The 17,168-nt window shown below is 40.2% G+C and overlaps 2 protein-coding genes across 2 annotated transcripts in view; one reads left to right on the forward strand and one right to left on the reverse strand.

The window, feature by feature from the left end:
- Nucleotides 9,156-17,168, reverse strand: part of TMEM253 (transmembrane protein 253) — a 41,482-nt gene continuing 33,469 nt past the window's right edge. The window contains exon 9 of the transcript XR_002345950.1: nucleotides 9,156-10,470. The gene's annotated coding sequence lies outside the window, so the exon portion shown is untranslated. The remainder of the gene's footprint in view (nucleotides 10,471-17,168) is intronic.
- On the forward strand, nucleotides 10,452-15,553 carry LOC110261607 (olfactory receptor 5AU1). The gene is given in 2 exon segments (XM_021099311.1): nucleotides 10,452-14,202; nucleotides 14,204-15,553. Coding segments are annotated over 2 exon segments (1,212 nt in total). The 5' UTR covers nucleotides 10,452-13,996; the 3' UTR covers nucleotides 15,210-15,553.

A 17,168-nucleotide genomic window follows, 5' to 3' on the forward strand; every position in this document is an offset into this window, starting at 1 on the left:
TGGGTGATTTTAGTCATTTCTTATTTTTTAGGAATTGATCCATTTTATTTGAGTTGTTGAATTTATTTGTGTAGAGTTTTTGACCTATTCTCTTACTATCCTTTTAATGTTTGTGGGTTCTGTAGTGGCCAGTTTCATCCTTAATGTTGGTATCTGTATCTTCTCTCTTTTCCTTTATACATGTTGCTAGAGGTTTATCAAGATCGTTGATCTATTCAAAGAGCCTTTTTTTGGTTCAATTTTCTTTTCCTATTTTCAATTTCATTGATTTCTGCTTTTATCTTTATTATTCCCCTCCTGTTTTGCTTTTTTTTTAGGGCCGCACTTGTGGGATATGGAGGTTCCCAGGCTAGGGGTCTAATCAGAGCTACAGCTGCCAGCCTATACCACAGACACAGCAACACCAGATCCCAGCTACATCTACGACCTACACCACAGCCCATGGAAATACCAAATCCTTAACCTACTGATCAAGGCCAGGGGTGGAACCTGTGTTCTCATGGATACTAATTAACCACTGAGCCATGAGGGGAACTCCTCAAGAGCATAATGTTTTCAAGGTTCATCTATGTTGCAGATTGTGTCAGAATTTCCTTGCCTTTTTTTTTTTAGGCATATGGAGGCATATGGAGGTTCCCAGGCTAGGGGTCAAATCGGAGCTGTAGCCACTGGCCTACACCACAGCAACGCCAGATCTGAGCCGCATCCAAGACTTACACCACAGCTCATGGCAATGCTGGATCCTTAACCCACTGAGCGAGGCCAGGGATGGAACCTGCAACCTCACAGATATAAGTCAGATTCATTTCCCCCTGAGCCATGACAGGAACTCCAGAATTTCTTTGCTTTTTAAATCTAAATAATATTCATTGTATGTTGTAAGGTGTTTTCTAACACTAAATATGTTTATGTTTCTTTTCTAGTACCAACTAATTCATTCTAATTCTCCACACTCATCTGGGTGTCCAACAATTCAATTTAATTCTGACAGTAACTCCTGGAGTTGGTGCAGACACTACAGGTTAAGGACCTAGTTCTGCATGACTGCCCCAATTTCAAACCCCAGCTGCAAATGTGGTACCAAATTAACCACTCTCTGCCTGGCCCACACACATCTTTACACATTCATCTGTCAGTGGACATCCAGGTTGCTTCCATGTCTTGGCTATTGTGAATAGTGCTGCTATGAACATCAGGGTGCATGTATCTTTTCAAATTAGATTTTTCTCCAGATATATGCCCAGGACTGTGATTGCAGGATCATATGGTAACTCTATTTTTACTTGTTTAAGGAAGTTCCATACCATTCTCCATAGTGGCTACAGCAATTTGCATTCCTACTAACAATGTAGGAGAGTTTCCTTTTCTCCACATCTCCTCCAGCATTTAATTTTTGTAGGCTTTTAATGATGGCCATTCTGACTGGTGTGAGGTGATACCTCATCATAGCTTTGATTTGCACTTCTCTAATAGTTAGCAATATTGAAAATATTTTCATGTGTCTGTTGGCTATCTGTATGTCTTTGCAGAAATGTCTATTTAGGTCTTCTGCCCATTTTTTGATTGGGTTGTTTGTTTGATAGTAAACATATAAGCTGCCTGTATATTTTGGAAATTAATCCCTTGTTGGTGGCATTGTTTGAAAATATTTTTCCCCTAGTCCATAGGTTGTTTTTTCATTTTGTTTGTGGTTTCCTTTGCTGTGCAAAAGCTTTTAGGCTGAATTAGGTCCAATTTGTTTATTTTTGTTTTTATTTCCACTAATCTATGAGATGTATCCAAAAAAATATTGCTGTGATTTATGTCAAAGTGTTCTGCCTATGTTCTCCTCTAAGAGTTTTATAGTATCTTGTCTTACATTTAGGTCTTTAATCCATTTTGAATGTATTTTTGCATATGATGTTAGAGAATGTTCTAATTTCATTTTTACATGAGCTGTCCAATTTTCCTAGCAATTGGACAGCTTTTGGAGTACAGGTCTTTTGCCTCCTTAGTTAGGTATATTCCTAGGTTCATATTACCACTTTTTAAAATCCATCTATCAATGGACACTGGTTTGCTACTACCTATTGACTATTGTGAATAATGCTCTATGAACATGGATGTACAAATATCCAAGTTTCTGCTTTCACTTTTTTGAGGTTTCTACTTTGAAGTAAAATTGCTTGATCATATGGGAATTCTTTTTTTTCTTTGCTTTTTAGGGCTGCACTTGCCACATGTGGAAATTCCCAGGCTAGGGATTGAATCGGAGCTGCAGCTGCTGGCCTATGCCACAACAATACAATGCCAGATCCTAGCCTCATCTTTGACCTACACCACAGCTCAGAGCAACGCTGGATCCTTAACCCACTGATTGAGGCCAGAGATCGAATCCACATCCTCAAGGATACTAGTTGGATTCGTTTCCACTGCACCACAATGGGAACTCCCATATGGGAATTTTGTTTAATTGTTTTAGGCATTTTCACATTTTCCACAGTGGCTTCACCATTTTAAATTCCCACCAGAAGTGCACAAATGTTCAAATTTCTCCACATCCTACTAACACTTGTTTTTTCTTTCTTTTTTTGTTAATAGTCTAATAGATCTGATGTGGTATCTCAATGTGGTTTTAATTTGCATTTCCCTAGTGATTAATGGTGTTGAGCATTTTTCCTGTGCTTATTGGACATTTTTATATGTTCTTTGGAGTAATATCTATTCATATCCTTGGTTCATTTTTTAAATTGAGCCATTTGTTTTATTTTTGGTATAGGAGTCCTTTATAAATTTTGGATATCAATTCCTTATTTGAACAGAAGTTGTCCAACTCAATGTTGAATCAAAATTTTGACAGAGGTCAACCCTGCTTTGTTCCCGATCCCGGGGAGAAAGCTTTTACTATTTATTGGATTTTAATAAAGTCAATAAATATGATGTTTGCTGTAAGGTGTTTGTATTTATAGTTTGTTAGATTAAGAATATTCTTTTTATCATTAGCTTGCAAAGATTTTTAAAATATCATGAGTGGATATGGAATTTCATCACATGCTTACTCTCCATCAATTGTAAAAAACATATTTTTATATCTTTTATTTTGAATTTAAATCAATTTCTCATTCCTAAAATAAATGGAATTTGATGTACTATTTACTTTTTTTTTTTTTTTTTTTTTTTTTGGCTTTTTAAGTCTGCACTGGCAGCATATGGAGGTTCCCAGGCTAGAGGTCTAATCGGAGCTACAGCTGTGGTCCTACACCACAGCCACAGCAACATGGGATCCAAGTTGAGTCTGTGACCTACACCACAGCTCATGGCAACACGGGATCCTTAACCCACTGAACGAGGCCAGGGATCAAACCTGTAACCTCTTGGTCCCTAGTCGGGTTCGTTTCTGCTGAGCCACAACGGGAACTTCCTACTCTTTTCATATATTGCTATATTTGTTTCGCTGATGTTTTATTTAGAATGTCTGTATCTATGTTTACGTGACAAATTGACCTGTAAGTTACTTTCTCACAGTGTTGTTTCCAGGTTTTGGTTGTCAAGCTTATGCTTCCTCTTATAATAAATTGAGCAGAACTTCCTCTTTTTCTTTCCCCTGAAAGTTTTTGTGTACTATGTATGTTATTTATTCTTTAAATATTTGGAAAATTTTACTGATGGGATGGTGATTCTGCCAATCCAAGAACATGATTTATCTTTCCATCTGTTTGTGTCATCTTTCATTTTTGTTTTTATCAGCATCTTATAGTTTTTGGAGTACAGGTCTTTCGCCTCTTTTTTTTTTTTTTTTTTTTTGTTCTTTTTGTCTTTTAGGGCTGCACCCATGGCATATGGAGGTTCCCAGACTAGGGGTCGATTTGGAACTGTAGCCACTGGCCTATGCCACAGCCACGGCAATGCAGGATCCAAGCCATGTCTTTGACCTACACCACAGTTCACGGCAATGTCAGATCCCTAACCTACTGATCGAGGCCAGGGATTGAACCCACATCGTCATGGATCCTAGCCAGGTTCGATAACTGCTGAGCCATGTCGGGAACTCCTCTTTTGCCTCCTTAGTTATGTTTATTCCTAGGTACGTATACCACTTTTTAAAATCTGTCAATGGACATCTGGGCCTAGAGTTTTCTTTGTAGGAAATTTTTAATAATGAATTTAAATTTTTATAAGCTTTAGGACTATTCTGATTATCTATTTTCTCTTTGTTTTGGTAAGTTATGTTCTTTAAGAATATTTTTCTTGGAGTTCCCATTGTGGCGCATTGGTAATGAACATGACTACTATCCATGAGGATGTGGGTTCAAACTCTGGCCTCACCCATTGGGTTAAGGATCTGGAATTGCTGTGAGTTGTGGTGTAGGTTGTATACTCGGATCGGATCTGGTGTTGCTATAGCTGTGGTATAGGCTGGTGGCTGTAGCTCTGATTCAGCCCCTAACCTGGGACCTTCCATATGTCACAGATGCAGCTGTAAAAAGCAAACAAACAAACAAAATCTATTTTAATTAAATTTCAAAGTTATTGACATAATATTGCTCGTAATGTTCTCTTATCTTTTTAATATTTGTTGTATCTTATTCAATTTTGATTTCCCTTTTGACTCAAGTTATTTAGAAGTCAACTTACCACTTAATTTCTTGTCTATTGTTTAATTTCTGAGCATGATTTTATAGTTATCGTTTTAAATTTGTAGCTCAATCAGAGAACATACTCTGTATAATTTCATTCTTTTGAATTATGTCAAGAGTTACCTTATTGCCAGGTATGTTCCATTTTAGCAACTATCCATATATACTTGAAAAGAATGTGCATTTTGTGGTTTTTGGATGCAGTGTTTTTTGTCAGTTTCACTAGTCACTTATTCATGTCCTTTATATCCTTTGTGATTTTCTGTCTGTTTGTCCCATTATTTACTGACAACTGTGAAAAATCTCCAACTATAATTGCAATTTAATCTGTTTTGCCTTATGTTCTGTCATGATTTACTTTGTGTATATTTGAGGTTGTATTATTACATGCATGCCATTTAAGATTATTACATCTTCCTGTTGGACTGGGCCTTTTTTTCACTATGAAATTAAACTTTTTTTTTTTTTTTTTTAGGGCTGCACCTGTGGCATATGTAATTCCCAGGCTAGGGATCAAATCAGAGCTGCAGCTGCTGGCCTACACCACAGGTCATGGCAACACCGGATCCTTAACTCACTGATCAATACCAGTGATTGAAACGGCATCCTCAGTGGATACTAGTCAGGTTCTTAACCTGTTGAGCCACAAACAGAACTTCTCATTATGAAATTCTTCTCTTGAAATGTTCTTTCCCTAATGTCTACTGTAACTGATATTAGTATAGCTAAACCAGCTTTCTTTTGGATAAAATATGCATTATATATATATATATTCATTTTTTACTTTCAACTTTTCCTTGTGTGTGCATATATATATACTTTTTTTTTCTGCATTCACAGCATGTGGAAGTTCCTGGGCCAGGGATCAAAACCATACCACAGTTGTGACTTGCACCATGGCTATGCCAATGCCAGATCCTTAACCCACTGTGCCTTAGGGGAACTTCCGGTCTTTACAGTTTAGATGCAGTGGTTTACACAGGAGATGCAGAACAAATGTTTGATTCTTTCCTTTTATTTTATTTATTTGTTTTTGTCTTTTTTGTCTTTTCTAGGGCTGCTTCCACGGCATATGGAATTTCCCAGGCTAGGGGTCGAATCGGAGCTGTAGCTGCTGGCCTACACCACATCCACAGCAACACAGGATCTGAGCCGCGTCTGCAACTTACACCACAGCTCACAGCAATGCCAGATCCTTAACCCACTGAGCAGGCCAGGAATCGAACCTGCAACCTCATGGTTCTTAGATTCGTTAACCACTGAGCCACGACAGGAACTCCTGATTCTTTCCTTTTATATCCTAGTGTTCAGCTTCCAAATGTGATAGCCAGGCCCCAATGATCCTTACCGGCCCTTAGTAGGGTTGACCTGAGTAACTAACAGGATATTGTATTATGGTGTGTGCTTTCTAAGGCTTCCAAGTTCTTAACATACATTTGGCTTTTTATTTGCACTCTGTTTGTTCACTTCCTCTGCAGGGAGGCATTCATCATGTTAGGAGGACACTTAAATGATCTTGTGGAGAGACTTGCCAGTAGAACACATGAGGCCTCCTGCTAACAATTACCATCAGCACCAGCATGTGAGTGAATTATAAGCAGATCCTCCAAAGCTTCAATTGACAGCAGCTTCAATTGACATATTAACTGCAACTTCATAAGAAAGCCAAGATCTCTCAAATTTAGGACCCACAGAAATACTAAATGTTTATTACGGTTTTGGCTACTTAATTTTGGAACTATTTGTTACATGGCAATAGATAACTAATACAGACTTTGATACATGGAAATGAGACGTTGACCAGGCAAAAATCTTAATAAGTTAGAGTGTCTTTGCCAGTGAGAAGAAGCCAAAAGAACTTTGAGGAAAGGATCAGTGACAGGTGTAAAGACTTTGAAGACACTGCTAGCAAAATTCTGAGAAGGCTTCCAGTGTGGACTTAAATAAACATGAGGAAAGTATTACCAGAAATTGAAGGAAAAAAAATCTTTATTACGTAGTGGTAGAAAGCTTAGTAACTCTGTTGCCTGTAGTAACGTAGTTGGTAGAAAATGTACCTAATGAAATGGACACTCTAGCTAAGGAAGTTTTCAGGAAGGGTGTCGACACTAACAAATGGTGAGTGGGAAAGATCAAATTTAGGGCAGTCTAGGGAAAACATTGTCTAAAGACAAAAAGCTGAGAGTGACAGTAAAATCTTTTTTTAAGACCTTAGGAAGATGGGAGTTCTCACTGTGGCTCAACAGATTATGAACCCAACCCATGAGGATTCAGGTTTGATCCCTGGCTTCAGTCAGTGGGTTAAGGATCCAGTGTTGCCAAGGCTCAGATCCTGCATTGCTGTGCCTGTGGTTTAGCCCAGCAGCTGCAACTCCGATATAACCCCTAGCCTGGGAACTCCCATATGCTGCAGGTGCAGCTGTAAAAAGAAAAAAAAAAAACAAAAACAAAAAACCTTAAGAATTTCCAAGGTGGAGCCTCAAAGAATAGTTCAGTCAAGCAATAGAACTTCTAGGAAGCTTCAGAGTGTAGGCTCTCAGCCATCTCAGCAGAGGCTCAAGGCAGAGCCTAATCACAGAGAGATTTTTTAATGTGATTTTTGCTGATCTGGATAAATCCTAATAAGATTCATAGAAGACCTTCAAAGTTTTTAAGAATGCCATGGTGGCACCTGCTGGAACTGTAAGACTATAGAAAATTAAGAGAAGATGTCCAATCGCCAAATTCCTTTAGACAGGAAGCAAGCTAAGAAAACTACTCAGTTACAAACACAGGCTGGCTTTCATATAAAATGATGGGTACTTTAGTGGGCAGAACTATGATCTCAGAGGTGAAGCCAAGAGCCACAAATATTAGGATCTGAGTCCTAATCATCTGAGTCCTAATCAAGGAACTGCCAACTAGTGTCCTCCTGGATTTTACAATTTTTGTGACTCAGTGGCTCTTGTGTGCTATCTTCCCCCACCCCCATTTTTTCTGTAGTAGTTATCCTATACCTGTCCTGCTATCAAATGTTTTGTGTGTGTAGAAGCCAGATGTAACTTGAGTGTTGAGCTCACCAGTCTCATGATTGAGAGGAGCTCTACTCAAGAAACTATGCAAGGAACCACACATGATGCGCCTCATCTATACCTGTACCTAATTGGATGATGTGATTGTGGACCTTGAGCTGATACTGTAATGGAATGTGAATTTTGAGGTTTGGGGGAGGGGGCAAATATATTTTTGATTATATATTCATATGTAAAGTGGATTTGAATCAGTGAGGGCCTGAGGGTGGAATATGATAGCCAGTCCTGTTTTTTGTTTTGGTTTTTTTTTTCTTTTTTTGACCAGCCGGGGGCATATGTAGTTCCTGGGCCAGGGATCAAACTCAAGCTGCAGCTGTGACCTCTGTTGCATCGAGCTGGGGACTGGACCAATCCTCTGCAGCAACCTGAGCTTCTGCAGTTGGATTCTTAAACTACTGCCCCACAAACTCCAATGGCCAGTCTTCAAAATGGTCCCAGTGATTCTCAGCTTGTGTGGTATTGATGCCCTTGGGTAGTTTTTTTGTTTTTGTTTTTTGTTTGTTTGTTTGTTTGTTTTGTCTTTTTGCCTTTTCTAGGGCTGCTCCCGTGGCATATGGAGGTTCCTAGGCTAGGAATCTAATCAGAGCTGTAGCCACCAGCCTATACCAGTGCCACAGCAACGCCAGATCCGAGCCACAGCAATGCCAGGTCCAAGCCATAGCAATGCCAGATCCGAGCCACATCTGCGACCTACACCACAGCTCATGGCAACGCCAGATCCTTAACCCACTGAGCAAGGCCAGGGATCGAACCTGCAACCCCATGGTTCCTAGTCAGATTCATTAACCACTGCCCCACAATGGGAACTCCCCCCCTCCTTGTGTAGTCTACTGAATGGGACTGACATGTGTAACCAATAAGATACTGCAAAAGTTATAGTACTGTGTCCCTTCCAAGAGTATAAGATAAAATGTTTATTGATTTAAACTCCTAAATTTTGAGATAATTTCTTGTGTGGCAATGGATAACTAAGCTAGTGACCAATTAATTTAGCTACCACTATGAACTTGTGGAATTAAATATATATGATAGACTTTGTTAAATTAAATATTAAGTGTTTAAGGATAGCTACTAATAGAAATAGAGGAACCAGCAATGGGGGAAAACATAAATTGAAAAACAAAGAAAATTTAATCCAAAAGGAAATAGAAATAAGGTCAGAAGGTGGGGGAGGGATGTAAATAGGAAAAATATGATAAATGGAAAAATCAAAGTGAGAAATCAAAACAAATTCAATATACCAGAAATCCCCCAAAGTTATTTTTTTTATTTATTTTATTTTATTTTTTATTTTTTTTGTTTCTTGGGCTGCTCCCACGGCATATGGAGGTTCCCAGGCTAGGGGTCAAATCGGAGCTGTAGCCACCGGCCTACGCCAGAGCCACAGCAATGCGGGATCCGAGCCGCATCTGCAACCTACACCACAGCTCACGGCAACGCTGGATCATCAACCCACTGAGCAAGGGCAGGGACCGAACCCACAACCTCATGGTTCCTAGTCGGATTCGTTAACCACTGCACCACGACAGGAACTCCAAAGTTATTTTTTTAAAAGAAAGAAAAGCAAAAATCCAATGCCCCCAAATATCACCTATATAAAAACAGAAGTACTCTCTGATTGATTAAAAGAGAATATTCTAGATAGATGCTGCTTATAAAAGCCACACACACCTGAAATTTTGACTGTTGGTTTACCAAAGTGATTTTAATGTGAAACAAGCCAAGAGACAGAAATAAAGGGCACAAATTCCTCTACTGTAAGTAAAGGATATGTGAAATCAATGGAATAAAGATGCTGCATAGAAAAGACACAGCATCACTCTATTAATGGGACAATTATTTCTGACTTTCAGGACTACACAACAGCATTCAGCTGCCTATGATACCATCTAATTGGGGTGAGGATCCCATCCCATCCTTTGCAAAGTTGCCTTTCATGGGGTTGGTTTGATTTCCTGCCTAGCCCATACCAGCTCTTCTGATAAAGTCCTCAAATATTCCTGAATGTTCACTTTGAATGAAGTTACATCTGAAATCAATTTTCCAGGCATATTATCATCCTAGAAGACTAGGATTTCAGATCTGCTTGGGGAAATTCTGCAAACATAATTGTGCAGAGAAGTTGAGAGTAAAGGGTTAACAGTAAAGAGATGAAAAAAGATGTACCATGGTAAAGCAATCAAAATAAAATGGTAGTGAAAGTATTAATTTCAGAAAAGTATATTTCAGATCAAAATATTAGCAGGCCTAAAGAAAGTAATTTTATAATGATAAATGAGGAAATGTATCAAGAGGATATAGCAATTTAAATGTTTATGCACCTCATAACAGACTTCAGATACATGAAGCAAAACTGAAAAAACAGCAGGAAAAATAAATTCACAATTACAGTTAGAGATTTCAATGTATTCCCCTTTCAATTCTTTATAGAACAAGTAGGCAGAAAATTAGAAAGGATATAGTTGACCTGGGTAACACTATCAAGCAACATGACCTAATCCACAATTATAGACTACGTGAATATATATTCTTTGGTCATGGAACATTCACCAAGATACACCATATTCTGGACCATAAACAAGTCTCAATAAATTCAAAAGCATTCAAGTCATACAAAGTATGTTCTCTGATCACATGCTATTAAATTAGAAATCAATAACTGAACGATCCCTAGAAAATCCCCAAGTATTTGGGAAGTAAGTCACATACCTCTAATTTTATTATGATCTTGATGGGCAGAGAGGACCTCAGCTGTAATCCAGGTCACAGTGTACACTGGGAAACTGGCATAAAAGAAAGAAAGACTATAAAAGCTTGGTTTTCCAGCATAGAAAAAATATAGATAACAATTACACAAAAGTTTGGGGGTGAGGCAGAGAAGTCCTTTGGGGCTAATAATCAGTGTATTGGCAGAGATCTGGTATGGATCCAACCTCTTCATCCACAGTTTCCCAATCATCTTATTCCTCAAGGGTAGAGACTCTTGGAGATGCCAGTAGCTTTGCAAACTCAGTAATGGGTCTACATGGGGCCAATTATTCTCACTTCTTCACCTGCCTGATTAGCCCTCATCAGTGAACCCAACATCCTCCCAGCTGACAGCTGATGGGCCACCCAGGGAAAAAGATGGCTCTGCGATGTCTCTCTTCAGCACGGGATCAGTTGTGAGTGCCTCTCAGGGAGGGGGCTGCCTCACTCCCCTCACCACGTGAGAGGTTAAAATCAGTAGCAGGCTCTGATCCCCAGATTCAATCTATGGATCCAATGAGCCTGGTTTTGTCTTAACTGTTTTTCTAGTGAAACTTTGCTCTGATCACCAGAGCAGCACTCTGCCACCAAGTCACTTGCCTTATTGGAATCATGGTTTGCTTAAGAACATCTCAAGCAACCTCAAAGGAGGAAATTCACTGGTGTTTGATTATCATCAGGTAATACTCAGATTTCTGGGAAGTGTTAACTACTGATATATAATCTGTAAGGAAGGGAATGTCCAAGACAGCAATCCTACCCATAGGCTGATTTGCCAAGACATGGAGAATTCTAGTAACTTAGAAAAGGATATTTGTGGCTCAGGAGGAAGATCTGTTTGCTCCTGAAGGTACCCGATGGTTTAGTGTTTTTCAAAGTACTCAGAGACCAGCAATTTCAGATTCACTAGATATGGGGTCTGGCTGTAGACTTACTAGACCACATTTTCTCAGGTTGGGACCTGGAATCTGCACATGCAACAAGCTTCTCCAGTGAACCTTCAGCAGGGCACCTTAATGTTTAAGAACCATTGTTTGGGATCACTCTTGCTCAGAGATACTGGCTGCTCTCTTTGGTTGTAGCTGTACTTCATTGTACTCCCACTCTGCTATCCTAAGGAGGAGAGCAAAGAGGCAGGCAAAAACAAGCCACTTGACTACTCATTCCTCATCTACAGGCCCCAGGCACCTGCTCTCACTCCTAGACTCTCCACAAGCTGTTTTCTTATGATAGGACTACTCAAGTTTTCTTCCTAGTTTTCATTCACAGGTACAGACTGCAGCCAACAGATCTAGTGGTTACTCCAGCATCCTTTGAAAGACTGTCAGAGATGTTGGTTTTTCCATAATCCCTTGCTTCACTAACGCTCTATAGTTTGAATAGTTTTGAGTTTAGTGCAGACCGGAAAAGTGAGACGAAAGGGGAGGAGAAGAGACAGAGAGAATGGATTTAAAGCAAGTAATGAACCTGGAGGCTTTGCTCAAATACCCATTGTGTTATCCATCACCCTACCCTATACCATCCCATGTCCGCACCTGAGTGTTGGCCCTATTCCTACTCTTCTCTGTTTTTGTCCATTCTTCTAATTAGAGAGATCCTTAAAGACCTTTTACCCACGCTGAAATGGTCTATTGAAAGAAGATGTGAAGCTGGATCTAAAGAAGTTCTACTTTACTTCTACCATTCCCGAACTTCCTTGAAGTTCCTGTAAATTATTGCATCCTGGGATTTGTACAGTCAATTCTTAAAAGTTCTTATAATTTGCCTTGAAGCTGAGTTTGCTTTTGACACCAATAGGGCCAATGATATTTGCAACCCAAATCTAGGGCTATCCACATTCTTGCACTGATGGGATTTGTTATAAACTAGCAGCTGTTGGGTTAAGAATGGCTGACTGTTACATCTCAGTGTTACCAAATAAATCACTTATGCTCTATGTGCTCTAAAAGAAGTTACCAATGCTCTGTGTTCAGATTTGCTCTCTCATATTTTAAGTGTCTCACCTTCATTAGGGCAGATTACCTCTTTGAGCATTTAGTGCTTTCTTCTTGTCATTATTCACAGTGTTCTATCAACAGCCACAGCACATTCACTACCTACTTGACAGCTAAATTTAGTTATCCATATGTCCAGAGTCTTTTATCTGACAGTTTGCTGATTCTGGAAACTGCCAGTAGGATAAACCAGAATCTTTGCCTGTTTGATACAGCTCTTTCCTCTCTGGAATCCTCCCAACACTTTTCACAGCTATGTTATTCATTTACTCTCCTGAGGGCAGGAGAAGGGGGCTCAATTTCGTCCTTTTCTATCTCACCCCAATCACATCTGCTGGTTTCAAAGTCTTCACAACATAGAGTTCCCGCCGTGGCTCAGCAGACTGACATCATTGAGGATGCAGGTTCGATCCCTGGCCTCACTCAGTGGGTTAGGGATCTGGCATTGCTGTGGTCTGTGGTGCACGTCTCAGATCCCATGTTGCTGTGGCTGTGGTGTAGGCCATCAGCTACAGCTCCAATTTTATCCCTAGCCTGGGAATCTCTATATACTGCAGGTATATCCCTAAAGAGACCAAAAAAAAGAAAAAAAGAAAAAAAGAAAAAAAAAAAAAGAAAAAAGTCTTCACAACAGAAGATCCTTGCCAAAGAGCACAGGGTATTTAACAGACTCCAGAGCCCAAAAGTAATTCAGCAACAGAGCAGCCAATGGAGCAGAAGGGAGTGTGGTGTTTAATTGACGCATCCATGGTTTTGTTCATTATCTCAGTAGAAAAGGATTTTTACACAGCCCTAGTCCTGGGGAGGGGCTGTTCCTTCCCCGCTGTCCCCAACAGCCTTTGAGAATAAAGAGAATCCATTCACTAGAAATGATGGTGTCTTCATGAAGGATGGATGACATTTTCCCCTTGGTTGATGCTCCCAAGTGCAAGATCGCAGTCTGCTGTGTACAGCCTCATACCATTCCCATCTCTCCACATTCCAACCCCCATGACCTTTAGAGCCGACAGTAGTGCCTGGCTTGTGCCAAGTTCAGAGAAACAATTTTATAGCTGAGCCAATGAACCATCTTCAACTCCTCTAGAACATTCAGGATCCTCTGAAGGCCTGTTTAGTCACTCTTGTTTAGTACACCTGTCTCTGTCAGATATACTAAATTGTTTAGTGGTAGGTTGCTAGCCAAATTTTGTCATTGTTTCATTTATTTATTTTATCATTGTTTCATTTTGTGTTGTCTATCTCTCCGACAAGAGCAATCAAAGCTAACATTCTTAATGTGTCATGCTTTGTTCAAGTGCTTTATGTGAATCAACTCATTACAGTTTTACAATCTTTTGAGATGAGCGCTATTATCCCTATTTTGCAGATGTGAAAACTGAAAATGAGAGAGGTTAAGTAATATTTCAGGTTACACAGCTAGTTAGTGATGAGGCTTGGAACCTTGATGGTCTGATGCCATAACATATGTGCCTAAATACAAAATATACTGTCTCTAGAATACAAACTTTCTGAGGTCAAACACTCTTGAATTCCTGACGCAGAGAACACAGAGCTAAGCCTATGGAAGATGGTCAATAAATATTTGGTAAGTAACTATTTCATTATTCAGAAATTTTTAAGATCCTTAAAAGACCAAAATGTGTATATTTCCCATTGCTGCCAAGTAATGTTTCCTAATGAATCAACCAGCCAAGCAGAGGAGACCTTCTTTATGACAGAGTTCCATCAACAAAGCCAGACTTCCTCAATGAGAACAATCTTCAGCTGAAGATTGAAGAGCCCCTGGGAGTTTCACCTTATTTTCTGTGGTCCCTTCTCTCCACATCGCGGAGCACTGGAGAAATATGGAAGGGGCAAACCTGAGCCAAGAGATTGAGTTTGAGCTGTTGGGACTCACCAGTAACCCCTGGCTCCAGACGCTGCTCTTTGTGATGTTCCTGGGCATGTACATCATCACCCTGGTGGGGAATCTTATTATGTTCCTTCTGATCCATGTGAGTGCCACCCTGCACACCCCCATGTACTCCCTCCTGAAGAGTCTCTCCTTCTTGGACTTCTGCTACTCCTCCACAGTTGTCCCCCAGACGCTGCTGAACTTCTTGGCCAAGAGGAAAGTGATCTCCTATCTTGGCTGCATGGCTCAGATGTTTTTCTATGCAGGTTTTGCCACCAGTGAGTGCTATCTCATTGCTGCCATGGCCTATGACCGTTATTCTGCCATTTGTAACCCCCTCCTCTACCCAATCTCCATGTCTCCCGAGGTCTGTGTCTCTCTGATTGTGGGCTCCTACAGTGGGGGATTTCTCAATTCTCTAATCCATACCAGCTGTATCTTTAGTCTGAAATTCTGTGGTGCTCACGTGGTCACTCACTTCTTCTGTGATGGACCTCCCATCCTATCTCTGTCTTGTGTGGACACCTCACTGTGTGAAATCCTGCTCTTCATTTTTGCTGGTTTCAACCTTTTGAGCTGTACCCTCACCATCTTGGTCTCCTACCTCTTGATTCTCATCACCATCCTGAGAATGAACTCAGCTCAGGGCAGGTTCAAGGCCTTTTCCACCTGTGCTTCCCACTTCACTGCTGTGTGCCTCTTCTATGGCACAACTCTTTTCATGTACCTGCGCCCCAGGTCCAGCTACTCCTTGACCCAAGACCGCACAGTTGCTGTGATTTACACAGTGGTGATCCCAATGCTGAACCCCCTTATCTACTCTTTGAGAAACAAGGATGTAAAAGAAGCTTTAAGAAAGGTCTGGGGTAGGAAAATAATGGAATGATCTCAATTCAACACCATATATCTTTAGAAAGCTGAGGGAAATTTATATAGGGTCAACCTGAACACAGTCCCATGGTTGCCTGTTTATAGGGAGTACTCTTGGGTCTGTGGATGCTTCTGCATCTACCTGCCACAGGAAGAACTGATGGCATCACAGAGACTAAAAAGAAGAGAGGACTATCTTCTTGTTGCATAATTGGGCCATTGGCAATATTTACTCACAACTTTGTTCAGAAGTTTCATTTGTATTTCCAAGTTTGTGAATATTTTATTACTACAAATTGACATATATACACACACACACACACATATATACATACATACATGCACACACACACACACACATATGCTTTTTAGGGCCGCACCCTAGGCACGTGGAAGTTCCCAGGCTAGGGGTCGGATTGGAGCTACAGCTGCCAGCCTATGCTGTAGCCACAGTAATGCAGGATCCGAGCCTCATCTTCAACCTACACCACAGCTCATAGCAACGCCGGATCCTTAACCCACTGAGTGAGGCCGGGGATCGAACCTGCAACCTCATGGATAATAGTCAGATTCGTTTCCGCTGCACCACAATGGGAACTCCACATTTATATTCTTTATAATGAAGTTCTCCCCTTAACTAATTTGAAGACCTTCACTGCTTGGAGGAATCCTCCCCATTCTGTACAATCTTCTCTTTGTAAAAACCGACTCCTTAAAAATGTTTTTTGATTGTCTAATTTTTTGAATGATACTGTAGCAACAATTGCAAGAGCTTACATGATGTTCTATTATCTTTATTGACCTTTTTTCCTGGCCAATAGCTGCTTAGTTGCTTGCAAACTGGATAAACTTGGGCAAGTTACTTAGCTTTGCTGAGCCACAGATATCTCATTTATTAACTGGTGTGAGTTTTTTTTTCTTTTTATAGCCACACCTGAGGCACATGGAAGTTCCCAGGCCAGAGATCAGCAGCACAAGTTGCTGCAGTGACAACACAGGACACGTAACCCTCTGTGCCACAAGAAAACATCAGGAATATCTGTTCTTTACAAATTACATATACGCAGCTATAAAGCCACCTGAGACTGTTTTTTATTTATTTTTTATTTTTTTTAACTCTCTCTATCTTTTTTTTGTTTTGTTTTGTTTTAGGGCCACACATGTGGCATAGGGAAGTTCTGAGCTAGGGGTCAAATCAAAGCTGCAGCTGGAGCCTTGCCACCGCAATGACAGATCTGAGCCACATTCGAGAACTACGCTGCAGCTTATGGCGACCCTGGAGCCTTAATCTCCTGAGCAAGGCCAGGGTGGAACCCGCATCCTCACAGACACTGTGTCAGGTTGTTAACCCGCTGAACCACAATGGGAACTAGTGCATTTTAAAAGGTAGATCTTGGAGTTCCTTTGTGGCACAGTAGGCTAAGGATCCTGAGTTGTCATTGCAATGGTATGGGTTTGGTCCCTGGCCTGAGAACTTCCATAAGCCACGGGCATGGCCAAAAATTTTTAAAAATAAAAAATAAAAGGTAAATCTTTAGTTACTCTTCCAATTTCATATATGATTATTGGTTTCAGTTGAGGTTTTTCCCTGCTTAGTAAATAAGTCAGTTTGGTCATTTGTATTTTGCTCAGAAATTATTTCCTCTTCTAGATTTTCAAATTTACTGCCATGAGTTGCACATAGCATTCTCTTATAATTTTTGTATTTGTTCTCTAGGTCAGCACCATCTATACTTACTCCTGTAAGTCTCTCCAGAGAGTTTGTTCCATTTTTTAGGACAACCCCCCAAAATATCCTCTACCATAAAATGAGAGAAACGGATTAAGTAGTCTGTAAGGATCTTCTGGGCTCTAATATTTTATGAGATAAACATTTGAGGAAAGACAATGTGGAGGAATGATTAAACATGCCTAGATTCCAATCCCAGCTTTGTCACTCACAGGCAATGTAAACTTCAGGAAGTTCTTTTACCTC

This window comes from Sus scrofa, chromosome 7 (assembly GCF_000003025.6).
Source record: "Sus scrofa isolate TJ Tabasco breed Duroc chromosome 7, Sscrofa11.1, whole genome shotgun sequence".
NCBI lineage: Eukaryota > Metazoa > Chordata > Mammalia > Artiodactyla > Suidae > Sus > Sus scrofa.